This window comes from Lygodium microphyllum, chromosome 14 (assembly GCF_053477565.2).
Source record: "Lygodium microphyllum isolate KBCC chromosome 14, Lygodium_microphyllum_v1.1.10, whole genome shotgun sequence".
Classification (NCBI taxonomy): Eukaryota; Viridiplantae; Streptophyta; class Polypodiopsida; order Schizaeales; family Lygodiaceae; genus Lygodium; species Lygodium microphyllum.
In genome coordinates this window covers 75,121,423-75,142,049 of record NC_141148.1, presented here as the reverse complement: position 1 = coordinate 75,142,049, position 20,627 = coordinate 75,121,423, and the positions used below count along the sequence as shown (strand labels likewise).

Sequence of the window (20,627 nt, the reverse complement as noted above, 5' to 3'; positions counted from 1 at the left end):
TTTTAGTGGTTGGCCTCCACAGAAATTTGGAGTTATGTTAGTTGTTAGATCTTCCGTGCAACCTTCCTTGGTTTCTCAGAACTCTCGTGGCAGATTTATGATGCTGGAAATCATATATGAGGGGGAGGCTTTATGGCTGGTGTACGTGTATGCTCCTTCTATTGCTCGCGAATGCCATCAGCTTTGGGATGACTTGCATTGCCTTTCCATGGCTTGTCAAGGTTTTGTTATGGGTGGTTTTAATGCATGTGTATCTGCAGATCAAGCAACCTCACCACATTCGGTCATGGATGGTCTTGAGCGGCAGGCTTGGGATGGATTGGCAGCTATGTCTTTGAAACAGGACATCTCGTCCTGGTTGCATCCTTCACAGTTTGGATATACTTATCGCTCTCTTCAGAATCCAAACACCTAGGCCAGACTTGATAGATATGTGGGTGGAGCAATAGCATGTCTTGTCAGATCACTATCCTTTGGCATTGGATTTGACCCACAAGCTTGTTCATGCCTTTAAGGCTTTGCTTGCTCATTTGCCTCTATGTTTCAACCAATGTTCTTTGCTGCAAAATTAGTTTTTGGAATGTATCCAACAATTGATTGCTTCTTTTAGCTCTGGGGTCCTATCTGGAGGGATGGAAGCATGGGCTATTTTTAGGGATAATGCACAAGAGTTCTCCTGTTAGTATGGTATTCAGCATGCTTCTTCTTTTTGAGCTGAATTGCAGTATTCACAAACTTTGTTGGCTCACTCGTTGTCTATGTGTCAGTCAGGGGATACCATTGATGACTTGCTCACATGCATTGAATGGTTGAAATGTAGAGTTCAATCTCTTCAGGAGGAGCAATATGCTAAATATAAATTGCTGGCCCAAGCAGAAGCCTTATATGATAATAACTGTCAATCTCATTAGTTTTTTGCTCGTTTACGCCAAAAATACGCTCGGGAAAATATTGTGCATTTGTTGGACAGGCAAGGTTTTATGGTGGCTCATCCTACATCCATCATCCAAATGTGTGTTACTTATTATAAATCTTTGTTGGGACCATAGGAGATTCTTTCGGATGTTGTTCACTTTTCTCATCGATACATTTGCGATTTGGTTAGTAATCAAGTTAAGCCTGAATGGATTGATTTGATGGAGGCTGATATCACAAAGGCTGAAGTGGAGGATGTGCTCTCCCTTTACCATGAAGGAAAAGCCTGGCTGGGATAGGCTTTCTAATGAGCTTTCTTTGATCCATATTGAGCAGCTTAATGACCGATTAACTCATGTGTGTCAGCAAGTCTTAACTTCTAGTAGGATGCCTTCAAATTGGAAGATTGCTGTGATTCGGTTATTGCCTGAGGTTCCTTCTCCAACCTCTTTGAAACAATGGAGACCAATTTCTATCATGGGTTCCTTGTATAAAATCTTCTCTAAAATTATTGCAAATAGATTGCAGAAAGTATTCTCGCACTTGGTTCATCCACGGCAATATGGTTTCATCAAGGGACAATATATAATGCATAACATTTTGAATGTTCTCTTGGGGATTGATTATGCCAAAGCTTCAAGCTAGCAAGTTGTTATGTTCAACTTAATCTTAAAAAGGCATTTGATTCTATCAGTTGGACGACAGTTGATGTCCACCATGGGAGTTGGTCCTGACATGACTTCCCTTGTTGATACCATTAGTGAGGGTGTTGTGGCTCATATTGCACTTAATGGAGGGATCACAAATGAAATTTCCTTGTCTTGGTGTCTTCGGCAAGGCTATCCTCTCTGGCCCTTTCTATTCGCTTTGGTCACTCACCCAATGCTCTCATAGTTGGATAAGTTGGTTGATGAAGGCGAGATTATTGGTTTTTCTCTTTTGAGTGGTGCCCAACTTTTGGTTCAATCTTTGGCGGATGATTTCTTTATGTTTCTAAAGGTTGATCGTACTAATGTTAATCGCGCAATGGCTATGTGGAATCTCTTTGCTTTAGTGTCGGGACTTCATACCAATATCCAAAAGTCTGCACTGTTTTCTTCTACGGAGAGAGATTTACAAGTGTTGGGTTGGCAAGGAGTTGTGATTTCTAAAGGAGATATTACTCGACACTTGGGTTACCCTATTGGTGTGGATGTATCCCCCGTGGCTTGCTTGATATGTCATCTAGTATACACGATGGATTTATGTTCTTTGCCATTGACTACTACACACGCCTTTTCCAGCAGGAGACAATCTCAGCTAGAGGACAGCGGTGCAGACAGCAGGTCTGGGATCACATCTCGTCCCTCATCACAAAGAAGATGGGATGCTCCCTTCTAGACCCCTTCACTGAGAAGAAACTAGAGGAGGCTTTCCATGCACAAGATGGGCAGAAATGCCCGAGACAGGATGGCCTTTCCAAGGCCTTCTTCACTACCTATTGGGAGGTGGTGAAGGACCCCTATTGTTGGCCTTCTAGGAGATTTTGAGCTCAGACCGGATGCTAGGGAGTCTATTGGTAGGTCTTATCAGTCTCCTCCCTAAAGGGGAAGCCCAATCACCTTGTTGTCAGTGGGCTATAAGGCACTGGCCAAGATGATTGGTAGGCGACTCCCCCCTGTGCTTCCAGACATCATTCATGACAAAAAAATAGGAGCATCCTAGATAATGTCTTCACCTCCTTTGAGGCGACAGAGTAGGCCCAGCACAGTGGTCAAGGACTGGCGGTACTACTCCTGGATTTCGAGAAAGCCTATGACAGGGTTGATTGGGACTTCTTAGAGGGCACCATTGTTAGATATGATCAATGCCCCACCCTCATTAGGTGCTACCAATGATCCATGGTGCTCAAAGTTGTAAGGCCCCCATTATGAGGAGAAGCCAAATGTGAGCTCGGACATTGGTTGAGTCCTGACTTGTATATCAGATGAGGTCTATGTGACCGGATGGCAAAAAGGTGACTGTTGTGGGTCTAATCTTTGGGTTAGACGGAGTGGTTAAGCTGGTAGCAACTCGAGGCACATTGCATTGAGTTGCGTGGTAAGGGAGTTAAAAGGGGTCCCTATTGTGGGGTCCCAGGGGGGTCAGCGGCCAGCGGCCCCCCTAGTGGGGGTCCGGGGGCAGCGCCCCCGGCCCGATGGTAAAGGTAATATTCCCTGGAATATTCCCTGGCCGACTAGTGGAGGCTCATATGGTAGGTCGGTCAGCAGGCCGACCTAACGACCTTTGCGGGCTATAAAAGCTAAACCCCTTCGCAGCCATCTTACACTCATCTTTCACCCAGTCAGAGCTGTTATTCCAGCTAGCCTTAAGCTCTTCACCTATCTTCTGTCTAGATCGCCATCTAAGTTTCACACAGTGGAAGCGCACGGGTGGACAGAGCCATCTTTGTATCAGTTGTTTGGAGTTAAAGAATTTACTGATTCTCCTCTTATCTGTTGTGTACTCTCTATCTCTTTCTCAGATTCTGTTCGCTACGCCGTGTAATATTTTACACCATGGTGAGGCTGGGCTTCCCCCAAGCATGGATCCGCAAGGCCTTAGCACTTTACAGATTGGCTACGAGCAGGCTTCTCATAGAAGGCAAGCAAGGGGAGGACTTTGGGCTGGAGAGATCAATTCGGCAGGGCTGCCCCCTGCCCTCTAGGCCCGTATCTATTCCTACTCTTTGCAGAGGCAATGTCGTACTTCCTCAGTTCACGTGTGAGCGGGTTACGTGGCCTCCAACTTTCTGTGAGAGAGAAGACGAAGCTACTAGACTCAAAGTATGCAGATGATACAACACTATATATAGAGAACGATGAGCTGATGTTGGAGAGAGTGAGACTAGCTCTCGAGATGTTCTGCACTGTAGCAGGAGCAAAAATCAACTGGCAAAAGTCAGTTGGTTTCCTTACGGACCCAGACTCTAGCACTGAGAGGGACGTCCACTTGGGATTTATATGGGTGTGTAGAGAGCAAACCGTCCACTACTTAGGGTTCCATGAAGGACTCAACACCACTCCTGCCTAGCAATTTCTTCCTGTCAACTCTATTCAGTGGAAGCTAACTTATTGGAGTACTGCTCGCCTTTTCCTAGCAAGTTGAGCCCTCGTGGTTAACCAGGCCCTCCTAGCGACGGCCTGGTACATTGCCTCGTATTGGTGTTTTTCCTTGTTCTATGTAGTTCAACTCCGTCGCCTAGTGCGGAATTTTCTCTGGGCTGGGCCCGACAATTCCATGGGTTCCATGGATCATAGACCCAAAGTATTAGAGTCTGGTCCTTTTGGAAAAGCTAGTAGCTCGCAGTCTCACACCAGGTGGGCAAACATGAAAGGTCATATCGCAAGAGGGCCTCCAAGAGTGCACACCGAGGCTTGGTGGTGATTGGAGGCTATCCTTGAGATTGATCTTCACAACGGCCCAAATCACGCCCCCCAAATCCTCCTTCCTCCGCAGCCTACTTTGGGTGTGGCAGGGCCTCCATAGTAAGACTCTTATTCAGACCCCCCCGGTTGCCAAGAGGAGACCGCCAATCGGTGATCTGGAACCCCCAGGTCAGAGATCGGGAGGGGGTACAGATGGGCGAGCACCCCCACATCTAGTGGGCTTGTTGGGAGGCTGGCCCGACTCATACCATTAGGACGTGGCGGGAGGTGTACAGGATGGCGGACCAAGAGGTGCTGCAATGAGCATCAGGTTGCCAGAAAGGAGTTGAGCTAAGGAGAAGGGAGATTGACGCAATCATACCTCAGGAGTGGCTTGATCCCTCGATACGAGAGCCGATAGAGCCCGATGAGGTATGGGCCGCTAGGTTCTCACCAACAGGCATCCCTCTACAAGTGGCAAGTAGAGTGGGCAACGCCCCACATGGGACTTTCTTCACCATGCAGGAGGGGAGGCGTGTGGTCCTTGACAGAGGGCAGCAGGATGAGGGGTTATGTGTCCTTTCATGGAGGAGGATTTGAGTGGTTGGCCTTCAGAAGAAGACATGGTGTTTCGACTCTTCTGTGTTCTGAGAGGAGCTCAAGGAGCGGTGCCTTTGGATTTGGGGGGGTAGGCCACTTGATGAGCTGGACTGGGACCCTAGAGAGTGGTTACGGCCGACCATTGCGATTGCCAAGAAGCCACCGAGGTTCCTGGAGTACACAACCAGGATTGGCAGACACGTACTAATACAGGACGACATGGACTAGGCGCCTTCGCATAGCAGGTATTGGGCGGAGCACAATATCACGGATGCTTTCCGGCAGACTTTCAAGTGCCACATATGGGACAGCTGGAGATCGAGGAGGGTTTCATATTTCTTATGGCTATTAGCACAAGGAGGTGTAGGGATGGGGAGTTGATTAGCCCAGATGCAAAAGGATGGAGATTGTAAACGCTATACACAACAGGTTCTGGAAACTCCAAAGCACTGCCTTTGGTCATGTGAGGCAATGCAGCGCGTGTGGAGAGGAGCATGCCGCATTCTCCACCGTATAGCACCCAGCCTAGGATGTATCTCATGCGGAGCATTCTGTAGATAGGCAATCAGCCAGGGCTGTCACCTTTTGTATGAGGCCGTGATGCAGGACACGATCTTCATCATTGAGGATGGGTCTTGCGCAGTGGTCGTTTTGGAGTCTCTATCCATCCGCCAGGTAGTACTAGAGCCCACAGGAAACCATTCTAAGGTATGGGGGATCGTAGGGAGTCTTACTGGATGGCACATCTGGAAGGCGCCGTGTCAAGAGGTTTTTGGCGGCGAGAGACTTTCAGTACAAGCGACTTTGGCAGAGCTCTAGACCTCCATCATCCACTCCCTCCGCGGCGGAAGGGACCAGCTACAAGGCGAGTCTCCAGCTCATCAAGAGCTCCGTTTTCATTTCATGCGCACTTGGGGCGGCCAAGACTTGTTTTTCATGATGCAGGCAGGCAGCTCCAATTGGCGATACACCCCCCCTCCATGGCTTCTTGCCCCCATCCCCCCTAGACCGCCCTGAGAGGCTTATATACTTGATATATTTGTAACCTCGCATCAGCTCTAGCTAGTATATTGAGCATGTGCACCTCCTTGTATTCAGTTTTTTCTAAAGTAATATAATTAGCCACACTTTATTTGCAAAAAAAAAAAGAGTACAGCACAAAAAAGCGCCCCATTCGCAGAATGAAAAGCAAGTCCTAATTTGACAGAACCATTTATAGAAATAGTGGTGGAAACCATAGGTTGTAGCTGATCTTAAGATCTACACATGATGTTGGCTATGATGTGGTCCTTAATTGCTGGACTGATGTGCATGGTTGTGAGTCTTCTATGTTTGGTGATGATGGTTTTGATACGGTTGTGGTGTAACCTCCTCCGTGTTCTAGTAGATGGGGTCATCATGCTCAGAGAAGTGAAATGGCTTTGTCCAATGTGACTCGATGGTGTGGAATATAAGGTGTTTAGCAGGGTGGCTCCATCTCTACTAGGCTAGCAGTGTCAATAGGGTCTAATCTATGAAAAAAGTATGTCCTTGCTCTTCATGTGGGTCCCTTTGGGTGAGGTGACCTCCTTTTTTACAATAGTGTTGTGTGATGCCTTTGAAGCTCTAGGAGAAAGAAACCTACGCATCTTTGGTTCGCGTACTATATAGCACGATGAAGAGGTCCAAAACCACCACATCTCCATATGAAGTGCTCATCCATCTGCGGCTCTTGGTCTTGAAGCTGGTAGCTCTCTGTCCATCTGTCTATCTCCATCTGTACTGTGTGAGACGAGGTGTGAATCTATCCAATAGCAGCCTATGTGTTGTGGGAGAGATGAATGTCCATGTATGATGACCGAATGGTGAATCCGTTATTACAGAGATGCCATAAGTGACCCTGTAGAACTCCATTCTCAATCATAGAGAGAGTGGTGGGTGGGTCCATGTCCTTGCTATCTCAATCCTCAAGATATCAGCTCTAATCAGCTAAGAGCGAGTGTAGGGTGGTCAAGGCTAAAGTCAGAAGGTGGAAGACCACAGTCAATATCCAAACCATGCAAGCTCATCCCAATAGTCATTTGTGAAAACCAATAGTTGTTGCTAGCTGTCTAGATAGACTCAATGCAAATCTAAAGTATCTATAGCATTGAAACTCCCATAGTTTATGCCCAAAAGTCATTGCACCAAAGAGTGTCTCCATAATTGTTGCCCCCATCTCTACTTTGATAATATGTAGTGGGGTGGAGCACTTGCTCCTAATTATATGTGTGATTATCAGCAGAGATTTTCCAATATCTCCACCTCTTATGACTCAAATGGCTAGATTTGGCTTAGATAACTTGAGAGATGGTTGGGTGAAAAGAGAAATTTCAAAGTTTCATGGTGAGAAATGCTAAAAATTTGATGCTGCCCTACTCAAACAACCATGGAAGCTATCACCTACAGCTTAGGACCACCAAAAAGACTGCTACTCCTTCTTGTTTGTTGTTATCTACCCTAGAAGAACCTTGGGCTGCTATCACTTGCTCGTGGAGAGCTCCAAATCGTTGTGACTTGCTGTAGGATTGATCCTTGGTGGTTGCAAATCTCATCCGCAGCATCTCTTTGCTCTCTAATAGCCTTCTTTTCACTTGCACGGGCAAGTTTTGGCAAGTGGTAGTCTTCTGATCCCATTCTCTAGCATTATCCAACTTATTAAATTAATTTTTGAAATTTTTTAAAATTATTTTAATAATTATTTTAATGCTCAAAAAAATAATTCCATCGGCCAATAACTAGATTGGCTAGGCTAATTTATCATCCAAGTGTCCTTGATTAGTTATTAGTCCTTAGATTGGCATTATTTAATTAATTATGTCTAGTCTCTAATGTCAACATTCACATTAGTGGCCAATAAATTGGTCTAGGTCAAAATCTCACACCGGGTACCACCTAGTATAAACATATACTAGTCATTATGATTTGGTATGCCGATGTGTACGGTATGCACCTAGGCTTTGAAACTGTACATTTGCAAAGTTGCTAGTATGTATGGAATACATGGAATGTATATTCGGATGTAATTTGCATTTGCAAGGCATGTATGGGATACATGGACTGCATGCAATATAAATTTGTAGGTGATACAAGAGAGTTACAATTGCATAAGTTACATGTGGTTTGCAGTTGATGTATACCTTACATGAGTATCATGCAGTGCATCATTGCGATGAGCATTAAGTGAATGGAATTTCATATGCAAAGGGCACGAGCATGGTTCAAAAATAGGTGTACATGTTTGATTACAATGCGAGTATGTATTTCCAATAGTGGCAATGGATGCTTTAGCACATTGCAGTGCAATCAAGGATGATTGCAAGGATTTGAAGGGGGTGGTTTGTCACAAGGATGAAAAATTTCAATGTCATGAAATTTTAGCACTTCGATTAGCCTTTGATTAAAAGTTAATCAAATGTACAAATGTGACTTGCACGTGTGAGGTACATGTCAATTATTTCACAATGTGGGACCCAAGACCTCGAAATATATCAATTGGTGCCTAAGGCAAACATCTACTAGCATACAATACCCTAGATACAAGCCAAATACATCTAAGATCCACTCCATAATCGAGTTGTCCATCACTAGGGGAATGGAGGTGCAACCTTCCCCTTGAGCATCAAGCCATACTCTGGACCTTCTATGCTTTGTTGAACTTGAAAGAGCCCGATCCAAAATCAGCTCTAGCTGAAACACATTAACCTAGAGTGCATCACTGAGAATAACCTACCAAGTTCCCCTCCTTCATGGAGTTGCCTTCTTCCATAGGTGAAAGAATGCCAAAGCTTCACCAAGAAGCACATGGAAACTTTACCTCTAGCTTTACTTGACTTAAAACGTCCACTAGATTCTAGGCATTTTTCCCTCTTGAGCATTGTGATGCTTTATACTTCCACATTACTACAATACCAACTTAACTAATATGCAACATTGTAGCCAGTGACTAGCTCCTCATGTGTGCTTCACATGCTAGGAGCACAAGATGCATTAGGAAACATTCTTGTTTGCATACTTTGGACCATCGCAATGTGACTGTGCATGGGAATTTGCATACTACCAGCCATACCAAGATACATTTTCCCATACATTGCATGCATTAATAGTTGCATTTTCCTCCTACAAGCATGACTAGCCGCATTTTCCTCATGACCACTATATGGAGCATTATCTCAGAAAGGGGTTTGTTTGGATTTCTCTGTGCCTCTAGCCCATTTAACAAATTTTATTTTTGTCAAGCTTCCTAATTTGGTTGTTTATTTTTTCAGTCTGTTCTCTCTTCTGATTGAATCTACTCGATTCAAAATACTGCAGGTACTTCATAAAATGGCAGGGGTAAAACTTACAAATCAGGTAACTGCTGTTACTTCTAACTTCATGTCTACATCCTTTTCTTTGTGTACTTTTGGGTGTAGGAGTGATTGATCTGCTAGAGGTTTTTTTTTTGGGGGGGGGGGGGGGGGGGGGGGGGGACAAGGGGCAATATAAAAGCAGGACAACCATGATGACAAAGATGATTTACTTTCCTGAAGGTGTCAATAGTAATAGATGCCTAAAGCTAAGGTTGCCTTTGCACTATAGCAAAATGGAATTGGAAATGGGCAAGGCAAGGAACACAAAACCGAGATAGTATAGGATATTAAGAAATAGGCAAATTCAGAATCTTGCATTATTTTGGACTAAAGACTTGATGATGGCTTGCTCAATGGTTATTGATTAGAAGCTTCCTTCTTTCAAAAAGAGAAAATTCTATTAATAACTTGCACAAAATACAAAACTTTGTTATTTTGGACTAAAGACTTGATGATGGCTTGCTCAATGATTATTGATTAGAAGCTTCCTTTTTTCAGAAAGAGAAAATTCTATTTTAACTTGCACAAAATACAAAACATAAGGGACTTTATAAAGACTAGTTTAGTACATCACAAGTACAATTGCTGTGTGGACAACCAATTCGGTGGCCCATGGGTGACAGGTCTAACCCTAGGCGAGACAAGCTCCCCAGGTATGTCCTGCCCTTGATGTGCCCTGAACAATTGTGGGTGATTGTAGGGGGCTAGGGGACTAGGGACGACGCCGGTCGACCAAGGTCACCAGACGTACCTAATTTGAGGACCCCTAGGTAATGTGCTGTGATCGTGGATGCTTCTTATTTTTCCATTCATTTCTTTTCCTTTTCTTTTTCTTTCTTTTTGTTTCTTTTTCTTTTTCTTTTTCTTTCTTTCTTTCTTATTCTTCTTCTTCTTCTTCTTCTTTTTTGGCCTGAGTACAACCATTACAATATGTTGAGGCTATCAGCCTTTCCATGGGCTGGAAAATGTCAAGCTTCGAAGGCTTCGAAAATGAATAGTACCATGATGATGGTGCCCTAGCCTCGTTGTTAGAGAAGCAGTTGGCGAAAGGGGGAGATACACTTGAGATATTGCAACCCTCCTTGGATCTCTATTTATGACCCAAGCTACAACCTCCCTATGTTGCCACCATGGTCTTTTCTATGCCATGGAATATAATGATTTATCATCTTGACGGCTCTTCTCCATACCTTGTGAGCTCTAGGGCGATCCCATAGGCAGCATCTTGGTGCCTCCTCTGGCTTATGACATCTCACACATGCCACGAGGTCCTTGCCATATCCCATCTAGGTGCCAACTATGAGGCTCCTATGAGCTACAAGCTATAGGAATCAAGAGATCTTCCCAGACCAAAAGCTATCACATAGCCTCCTCCAAGAATCAAATAAGAACTAATGTGAGATGCTCTCTATGTGCCAAGAGGAGGTGGTTGTTGGCTATGCTTTGATCGTGCTGATCTAAATCCTCCTCCCCAGCCTAGTAGTGTAGCCAAAGTAGGCCGTGGCACACGGCCTACCAAGAAATGGATCCCTTAATACCCACTCTTTGGATTCCACTATAATCTTTTAAGAGACCTCCTTTGATAAGCCCAAAATCTCCTTTTGTAGGCCATCTTGTGGGCTACGCATTGATGCCCTTTGATCCATGATCCTGGCTCCCTAAGCATTTAATTTAAATTATCATTAAATGCAGTTGTTGCCCCTAGTGTCCTAGAACTAAGTGACGGTAGGGTTAGGGTTTATTTTAGGGTTCCCTATGACGATGAAGCTGTTAGGGTTTCATATTTTATTATTTAAAGACACTTTTTGCCTCATTTTGCACGAGTGTAGCATTATTCAATGTGATTGCCTAAAGTGTTAGTCTCTCTCTCTCTCTCTCTCTCTCTCTCTCTCTCTCACATATTAATTCATTACTTCTCATTTGTGATTGAGTATTGTTGTGCATCGATTAATTCTTTCATTCTTGTTCACTTTCCCATTAAATTGATCCCACAATCACTCCACGCTTGGGCCAACAATTGTATCAGAGCGGCTTTCATTCATCGCCCTCGCCATGGCTGACGACGTTTTCTTGTAGCCATTGCCATTAGGCGCCACACCTCGACTGGCTGCCCCATGAGCCATTGGCCCCTACGCCGGCTGAAGTTTCATTGGCAATTGCACACTTTGTGCGCCATCTTCGCCGTCGACTCACTAACACTCGACACGCTTCAGCCGAGAGGCTTGCCTATCAGCCCCGTGACGTGCCACGCTCGCTGCAGATCTGTCCGTTTTTGCCGCCACGCGCCCCATCACGCCAAAAACGTTGCCTGCCAGTGGGCAATTTGCACGCTGCCCTACAGATTCGCCGCCAGCTTTGTCACGCCAAGCCGCTACCTAGTCGACGCGTCACTCCTACAAGTCGACCTCGCCGCATGTCAGTCACGTCGCCTATCACTTTTGCCGACACATCTCGTGAGTCGCTCCAGATCACCGACATTTTTCCGTCTTGCCTCCAATTGAGCCGACATATTAAAGCGTATTGAAAGGCTTCAAAACTTTAAACAAATACATTATTTACCCATTCTGTTATTCTAGCAAGCCCTTGTTTCTGCCATTTGCCCCATCTAAGCACAGTTGGTGCGAAAATTGGGGATTTTCATCAAATCTCCCATTTAGTCCGAATTTGCACAAAGAATTTGGGGTATTTCATCAATTCAACCAAATTCTTCATCAAATTGAAGAAATTCAGCAATGTCGTCAACAATTTTTGGGGCTCTTCACAAGATTAGTCAAATTTTCCCCAAATTTCATCAAAATTTTGGGGCTTTTCAAGAATTCTGCATTCTTCATCGTCATCGAGGCTCAATTCATCACCCGACACAATGTTCGGCATCTTTCGGATAAATATATTACAGAGTTATCAAATTTCTCTTCAGTTTATTAATGAAATTTAGGGCTTTTCCTCATTCAAGCCCAATTTCTTCAAAAACTTTGGGGCTTTTGTGAAATTTATGAAGTTTCATCATTATCAAGGCTCAATCCACCTTTTTGACATAGAATTCGACAACATTTGGATAAAAAATTTATCCAATTTCTTCAATTTCTCTTCATTTTTCAAGTAAAATTTGAGGCTTGTGTCCAATTCCACCACCAAGACGTCCAAAATTGGGGGTTTTCCCTCAATTTGTTTTCTTCGCCCTCGGCGTGCTCCAAAATGATATTATTTGGCTGTTGGCCTTGTTGGTTCCTGACATTGAAGATAAATTTGATTATTTTGGCATATCATTGGGTGAATTTACAGTATATTCTATTGTTGTCCGCATTATGGGAGCATTTCCAGGCATTAATATTTGATTTCAGCATATTGCTGATCACCATCTCAATCGGGTAATATTTATTTTTTAACATGATTATTTTTTGCATATTTTCCTCTCTCCTCAGCGAAAAAAAAAACAAAAAAAACAATTATTCTTTATATTATTTGACTTCATTGAGGTGGGCAAAATATCTTCTATCAATGATTTATTATTATTCGGGTGTTTATTCTCTCTCTTCACTTTGGTAAATATTATTTTATTGCTGAATTCCACTCATGACCAGCAATGATAATGATTTGTTGGGCATGCTTGGCATTGATGGCAAGCTCGATGACACCAACTATCCAATGTGGGCTTACATGATGCGACATGTTCTTGTTGCGAAGAATTTATGGCATATTGCCAACGGCACCGAGCAAAGCCTCTCCAACATTGGCACCACCTCCCACTTCCATATCGCAAGATGGCTTTCATGATGATGAATCACCTTCTTCTTTGACAATGCCTCCCACTCAAGATCAGATTCAATGGGATGGCCATGATGCCCAAGCGCATGTCTTAATCGCTTTATCTATTCAGAAAGCCATCATTCCACACATCCAATGGTGCAAGATATCCAAGGATGAATGTAAAAGCTTGCATCATTATATTAAGTGCGCAATGAAGCGTGCATTGCCTACCTACGTAAGCAGCGAAAGACGTTCATATGAAAGGAGGTGATATGGATGTCTATCTCACCAACATCAAAGATCTTATTGAGCAATTATTAAATATTAATGAAGGAGTTCTTCATAGCTAGCTTGTTTCCATCACTCTTAATGGTCTACTAGAGTTATATCATGATTTTGCTACCACCTTGCGGTTAGTAACTATGGGTAACAAGTTACTGAAGGGAGGTAAACCTTGAAGTGGAAGCACGACTGGCAGCAAGAGCTATGGTGAAATGAGCAAGAGCAAGAGAGAAAGACACACACAATGTGGAAACTCCAACAGTCACAATGTGTGACCGGCCTTCCCTTTATTCAAATGTCACCGAAAGAATAAAGAATGAAGTGACAATGATGAGCACCCGCCGCCTACAGTGTGCAGACATGGATACTGTCAATGTAGTAATACACGAGCGACTAGGCGAAGGTGAACCTGTCTCAGTGAGGAGTGAAAAGAGAAAAAAAGACAAGATAGTACAACATATACATAGATACAACAGGATGAGAAAAGATGTCATCTCATCCAACGCCCATCAACCTCCTAAGGAAGGCAAAGCGCTTTGTAGAGATGCTTTTCGTAAGCAAGTTTGCAGGATTCTAATTAGTTGAGATCTTGACAAGGTCAACAGACCTATCCTCAATGACCTCACGAATGAAGTAATACCTCACCTCAATGTGTTTCATCTTCGCATGGAAGACTAAATTCTTGGCTAACCAGATAGCACTCATAGAATCTGAATATAGTGTAGGGATAGCATCTGCAACACCAAGGTCAACAACCAAACGACCCAAGCAAATGGTCTCCTTGCAAGCCTCAATGCCTGTAATATACCTAGCCTCTGTAGTAGAAAGGGCCGTACATTTCTGCACCCTGGACATCCATGAAACAACACCTCCAACAAAAGTAAACACGTAGCCAGAAGCCAAGATCATTGAACATTGGAGTTGAACACAACATCATAGTTGCAGATCACTTTTTGCACCTGCGGATCCCAAAGACAATATCCCATCTCACCTGCATCTCCATAGCCAAGGAAAATGCATTTCACACTTTTAGGATCCAGCTTATTGCATTTGTCCTTGGACACATGGTAGAAAGCCTCACATCCAAAGACACGCAAATGAGCATATGAGAGAGGCTTTCCTGTCCATACCTCCTTTGCAACATGGAAGTCAATACCACTATAAGGTGACATGTTAATGAGATGCAAGGTAGTAGAGACTACCCCAGTTCAAAAATATTGTGGTAAGTCTGCTTGGCTAAGCATACTATAGACCCTCTCTTGGATAGTCCTATTCGCACGCTCAGTCATACCATTTTGGGGAGGGGTATAAGGGGCGGTCAACTAATACTTAATATCCCGCTCGTCACAAAACTGCTGAAAGATATAGGAGGCATACTCACCACCATTATCAATCCTTAGGCATTGCAGCCTATGCCCAGATTGATTGCCGGCGAGAGCAAGCCAATGGTAAAAGACGGCCAATACATCAAATTTTACCTTATGGAATAAGCCCAAACCTTAGGTAAATAATCATCAATAAATGTGACAAAGTACTTCATACCCCCTAAGGACTAACAAGGCATAGGTCCACATATATTTGAATGCACAAGAGCCAAAGGATCACCCATGCATGGAATACCAGACTTTTTATGCGAATTCCTAGTCTGCCTGCCATATAAATAATTATCACACGACTCAAAATGCGAGTAGTCAAAAGGGAGAAGATACTACAGAGCACTAAGCATTTTCATTCCCTTAAGCGATATATGTCCAAGAGGAGCATACTAGAGCGATACATGTGGAATAGAACCCACTGATAAAACATGGTTAATAGTACCAGATACAACCAAGGGGTAGAGGCTATCAGACTTGGCATCTCTTACAAGAACAAGCCTACCACAAATTATCTTCCATACAGAATCACCAAAGCATATATGATAACCTGCATCATCAAGCTGTCTAGCAAACATAAGGCTTTTAGTCAAGGCGAATACATGATGTACATTATGCAAAACAAAAGTACTATCAGAGAGAAACTATAGAGTGACATCACCAATGCCAACAATAGCAAGAGACCAATCATCATCTAAGCGCGCAATACGGATACATTGCGATAGGTATAAAACCAGTCACGATAGGGGGTCACATGAAAAGACGCACCCAAATCCAAGAGCCAACACTATGCATGCATAGACTGAGCCTCGATCAACTAAGAGGCATCACATGAAGAAGTTGCTAAGATGTAGTCACCATCAGGCTCCTCAGACTATATGACATTTATCTCCTCAATCTTTACGCTAGACTTTGCAGGTATAATGCTACAATCATTGGATTTCTCTTGTACTTTTTCTCTTTATTTTTCTTTGCACTTGTCATTGCGCATCTTATGGCACTACGGCCGTATGTGTCTTACTTTCCCACAATAATGGCATATAAGATTAGGCTTACGTCCATGGGACTGTTGCATCCACGTGACTTTTGACCCAAATATCTTGAGTAAATGTGAGCTGCAGACAGTGGACAGCAAACTGTTTACTACAAGGCCCTACTGTGGTAAATCTATCATAACTTTCTGTAGGAGACTCCGATCGGGGTATGCCATATATCAAAACGGAGCTCTCGAGGAGTACTTTCAACCCATATATGATGTCCATTGCTGTCCATAGTACATAATAAAATCTGCTTTGAAGCAGAGAGCTGTCTGCAGTCAATCTAAGAGAAAACAGGGCCATAGTTAGCTAGATTTCAACCAAATCTGCTTCTAGCAGGTATGAAAACTCTTCCAAAATTGAAGTTGGCCTCCAAGAAGCTTCCTCAAGTGGTAAACCTCGCCACTTAATCAAGTATGCCATGATGGAGTGAGAGCGAAGCTTATTTTCCCTTTGTCCTATGACTTGCTCGGGTATGTATTGAATGATGCCTTCTTCATCTATCGGTGGTAGCTTCTCAACATAATCCATTAATGATCCAATGAAGGGCTTCAATTGACTCACATGGAAGACATTATGAATCTTCATGGATGGGGGCAATGCCAGTCGATATGCCAAGTCTCCCACTCTTTTCACAATCTGGTATGGCCCATAGAACTTGTGAGCTAACTTATTACTGAACCTATCCTTAAGGGTGGTATATTTGGACTTAGGCACCTTCAAAAGCACCAAATCCTCTTCTTGGAACTCAGCATCCCTTCTTTTGTCATCAGCATAAAGCTTCATTTGATCCTGAGCTTTCTTCAAGTTGACTTTACACTACTGAAGTAAGGCTCGCATTCTATCCAACTCCTTGCTTTGTGGGTTTATTTTATCATTGAAGTTAACCGTGGGAAGGGGCACCTTATAGCCGTACAATGCCTCAAAAGGTGAAACTCCAATGCTAGAGTGTGTAGAGTTATTATAGGCAAACTCAACCAAATGCAACCATGACTCCCAAGCATGCTGCACATCATAACAGAAATGCCTCAAGTAAGTTTCGAGCCACTTGTTAACCCTCTCTGTCTAGCCATCAGTCTATGGATGGTAAGTAGTGGAAGGGGCTAATTGAGTGCCCATAGAGCTGAAAATTGCCTGTCAAAAGTTTCTCATGAACTTAGCATCCCGGTCATGCACACTAACATGTGGTAAGCCGTGTAATCTGAAAACATGTCCCATGAATTGGCTAGCTACTTGAGAAGCATTATATTAGATCTTTGTAGGAATGAAATGGGCTGCCTTGGTGAGTCTGTCCACAACTACATAGATGCTGTTCCATCCCTTTTTTATCTCCAATAGGCCCGTAATGAAGTCCATAGTAATGTGTGTCCATTTGCCTTCGGGCATAGACAATGGCTGCAATAACCAGCTGGTTTTAAGGTGCTATCCTTGTTTCGCTGACATGGCAGACAAAATCTTTTGCATCCTTCCATAGACCCTTCCAATGAAAGCTTTTAGCAATCTTGTCATAGGTTTTAAATATGCCCAAATCACCAGCTGTAGGTGAGGAATGCATCTCTTGCATGATCTTTTGCTTGAATGGAGAAGTGTATGGGATGGCAACCCTGCTCTAAAACTATAAGAGACCGTTCTTAAGCTGATATGGAGAGTTTTCTTCCACATGCCCTTGCTGTAATTTCTAGAAAATGTGGCTGAAATCAGCATCTAACAAATAGGCCTCTTGAAGCTCTTCTATCCAATCATTATGAAGTTCCATGATGGCTGAAACTTTGCAATCCCACATTCTAGATAATGAATCAGCATCTACATTGTCTTTTCCCCGCATATATGTAATGTCAAAGTCATAGTTCTACAATGTAGCTACCCATCTGCGTTGTTTGGGGGTAAGATTAGATTGAGAGAGGAAATACTTGAGGACCCCTATGGTCGCTCTTGATCCTAAATATGCTGCCATACAAGTAGTGGTGTCATTTCTTAATGGCATAAAGGATGGCCAGCATCTCTTGGTCATATACATTCATGGTCATCTCATTTTCAGCAAGTTTGCGGCTCTCAAACGCTATAACCCCATGCTCCTGTAACAATACAGCCCCTATGCCTCTACTACTGGCATCACACTGAATGGTGAATTCTTTCGAGAAATCTAGACAAATCAAGATGGGAGCTGAGCAGGGTTGTCAGGTACGAAAGGTACGATATGGTACGATATGGTACGGTACGATAAAATACGGTACTAATTGGTACCTTATGATTTTATAAGGTACGGTACAATATTAGTATTTTTTAAAAAGACAAAAATTTGGTTATTTTGGATTATAGATAATAGAACACATGTTTAGAGCTAAAATAGCAATGTCACTTGAGTTAATAGGATGAATACATGAGGATAACAAGGAAAAACCTCGTGCACAACATGCGCATGTACTACTAGAAGACAGATGGGAGTGTATATCTAATACATCAAAGAACAAAGCAAAGTTTAGGGTGGATGGATAAACAGGCTCTTCATTCTTTTTTGTGTGTGTGTGTGTGAGACAAGAGAAGAAAAAAAGATCTATTAACGTCTCTAAAAGGCCAGAGTGGCCTATGAGGCCATAACCAATACAACTAATATCATCATCTCTCACCAGATAAGAAGAGATAAAATTTATCTGTAAGTTTACATGGTATATTGGAATGAGATGTATGGAAACTGAAAAAACTGAAAAAGTTGGAAAAAGACCTAAGTTTAAAAAGATCAAGAGTGTAGGGTATCTCCCCCTCAATCTATGGAATCCACCAAGACTCTGCAAGCTACCTCCGACTGAGTCATCGCGCCAACCTGCCTTTGTACCGAGCTAGCGTGATGCAAATGTGGCGCATATGGGCACCCCTATGTTGCCGTGTAAGTACTCTAGGGCGTCGTGCTCTGCGTAGCGTTGTAGCTTTGTCAACTGTGATGCCTCCTGATATTGTATCTCGGTAACGCCTATCAGTAGGAGATGTAGTGTCTGGGGTGGTCGCGGCTAGGGGTTCAACTAGGCTGAAGTAGTCTGAACTGCTCTCAAGGAGGGGGGATGATGCTGGGGTCGCCTCCTATCCTGTAACAATAGTGCTCTGCATCGTTGGAGCTCAAGCAAGAAAAGGCCCAAACATCTTTGGTCTTCATAGTCCATCACCCGTCTTAGTGGTCCAAACCCCTCTTTAAAGAGGCAATGATAACGGCCTCGGATATCATAGTATACAGTATATCTACAAATGTAGTGCTCCTCTGTCTCTGGCTTCCATCCACAAAGCTTGCACATCCTCTCATTGGCTGCAATATGGCTCCATCGACCTGTCTCAAGCATCAGTTGATGCGATGAGGTGCGGATCTGACCAATAGCAACTCGGAGTCGGTGGGATAGTTGAGCATCCATATGTCTAGGCCTCACTATGAAACCGTCATGAGAAAGCTGCAATAAGTGACTTTGGTATTGTGCTGTTTTCGTGCCTAATGGGAAAGGGGGCTTGGACCAAGTCCTTTCTATCTCCACTTTAGTGATGTCTGCCTTGATCACAGTGTTCAGCTCTACACGACTAAGGCTCAAAGTAGGGTAGTCGAGGCTGTAATCAAACAGTGGTAGTCTATCTGCACTCATGGCATGCAAATTCAGCCACGTGCTCATGTGTGCATACCAACATTGTCTATCTCCCTCTGTTGCAAGCTGTCTTGAAGACTCCATCACTAGTCTAGGATATCGGTCTTTAGGGAGCTGCCATATCCTTTGAAGGAAAGTAATTGCTTGGAATAATGCCTCAACTACCATGGGTGTAGCACCTAATTCTTCTCGAATGATCTCCTATGGTACTGAGGCTTTTGCCCTTATTATACGTGCCATCTGTCAGAGTGCAGCGGTGCGGAAGCGTAGGACTGAGAGAGAGAGAACGCAGAGAGAGAAGGGAGAGAAAGAGACAGTGTACACTGAAGATCTGCTGTATAAAGAATGCTGAATACAAAGATATACACAGGCGCAGTGCGCTGGACTGCGTGTCTCCACCTCGACGATGCGACCTGCTGTCCACCTCGAAGTCTGCTGCAGTCTGCACTGTCTGCTGTCTGAAATCTGCGAACAGAGACAGAGATCTGCACGGCACCAGTCTGTAATCTGCGACAGAGAATGAATGGCAGACTGCTGAAAACGTCAGCAATAAATAGGCGAAAATCTGCCTAGAATGGGGCACCAAAATAGGGCGCAGCCTGATAAAAATCAGCTGCAGGCAGTCGGACTGCCACGTGGCAGTCCGACTGCACAGTCCGACTGTGCAGCTGGACTATGCAGCTGCTGCCTGCCTGAAACCAGGCTATGATCTCTGACACCCCCTCTCAGAGCCTGGACAGGGCAGAAACCTGAGGGATCTGGAATGTTGCCGAAGTAGAGCCTGAGGAAGCGCCTTCGTAAACAAATCCGCAAGATTATCCTCCGTCTTGCAATACTCCACAGTGATGGTCTCATCCAAAAGCTTTTCTCGGATGAAGTGGTACTGGATCTCAATGTGCTTCGTCCGGGCATGAAAAACAAGATTCCTCGCCAAGGCAATGCAACTCTCATTGTCACATCGCAGCAATGTAGGACGAGTCTGGGGGCACCCAAGCTCCTCCAACAGTCTCCGAAGCCACACAACCTCGCATGTGGTGGAAGACGCGGCCCGATACTCCGCCTCAGTAGACGAAAGGGCTACCGTGGGCTGCTTCTTGCTACTCCAAGAAATAACACCTGCACCCAAAGTAAAGCAGTAACCTGTTGTAGACCGCCTGTGGTCCACGTCACCGGCCCAATCCGAGTCGCTCCAACCTGCAAGTACAAGATCTGACCCATCTGTCCCTGCGGGGTAATGAATCCGCAAATCAGACGTCCCCCTCAGATACCGAAGTATCCTCTGAGCAGCCTGCCAATG

General features: G+C 44.0%; 1 protein-coding gene across 1 annotated transcript in view; it reads left to right on the top strand.

The window, feature by feature from the left end:
• The window catches only part of LOC148025738 (DNA repair protein RadA-like protein), a 216,311-nt gene that overhangs the window by 170,081 nt on the left and 25,603 nt on the right, over positions 1–20,627 (top strand). Inside the window, exon 12 of the mRNA XM_087692964.1 lies at positions 9,234–9,272. Coding sequence (XP_087549090.1) covers positions 9,234–9,272 — 39 coding nt within the window. The remainder of the gene's footprint in view (positions 1–9,233; positions 9,273–20,627) is intronic.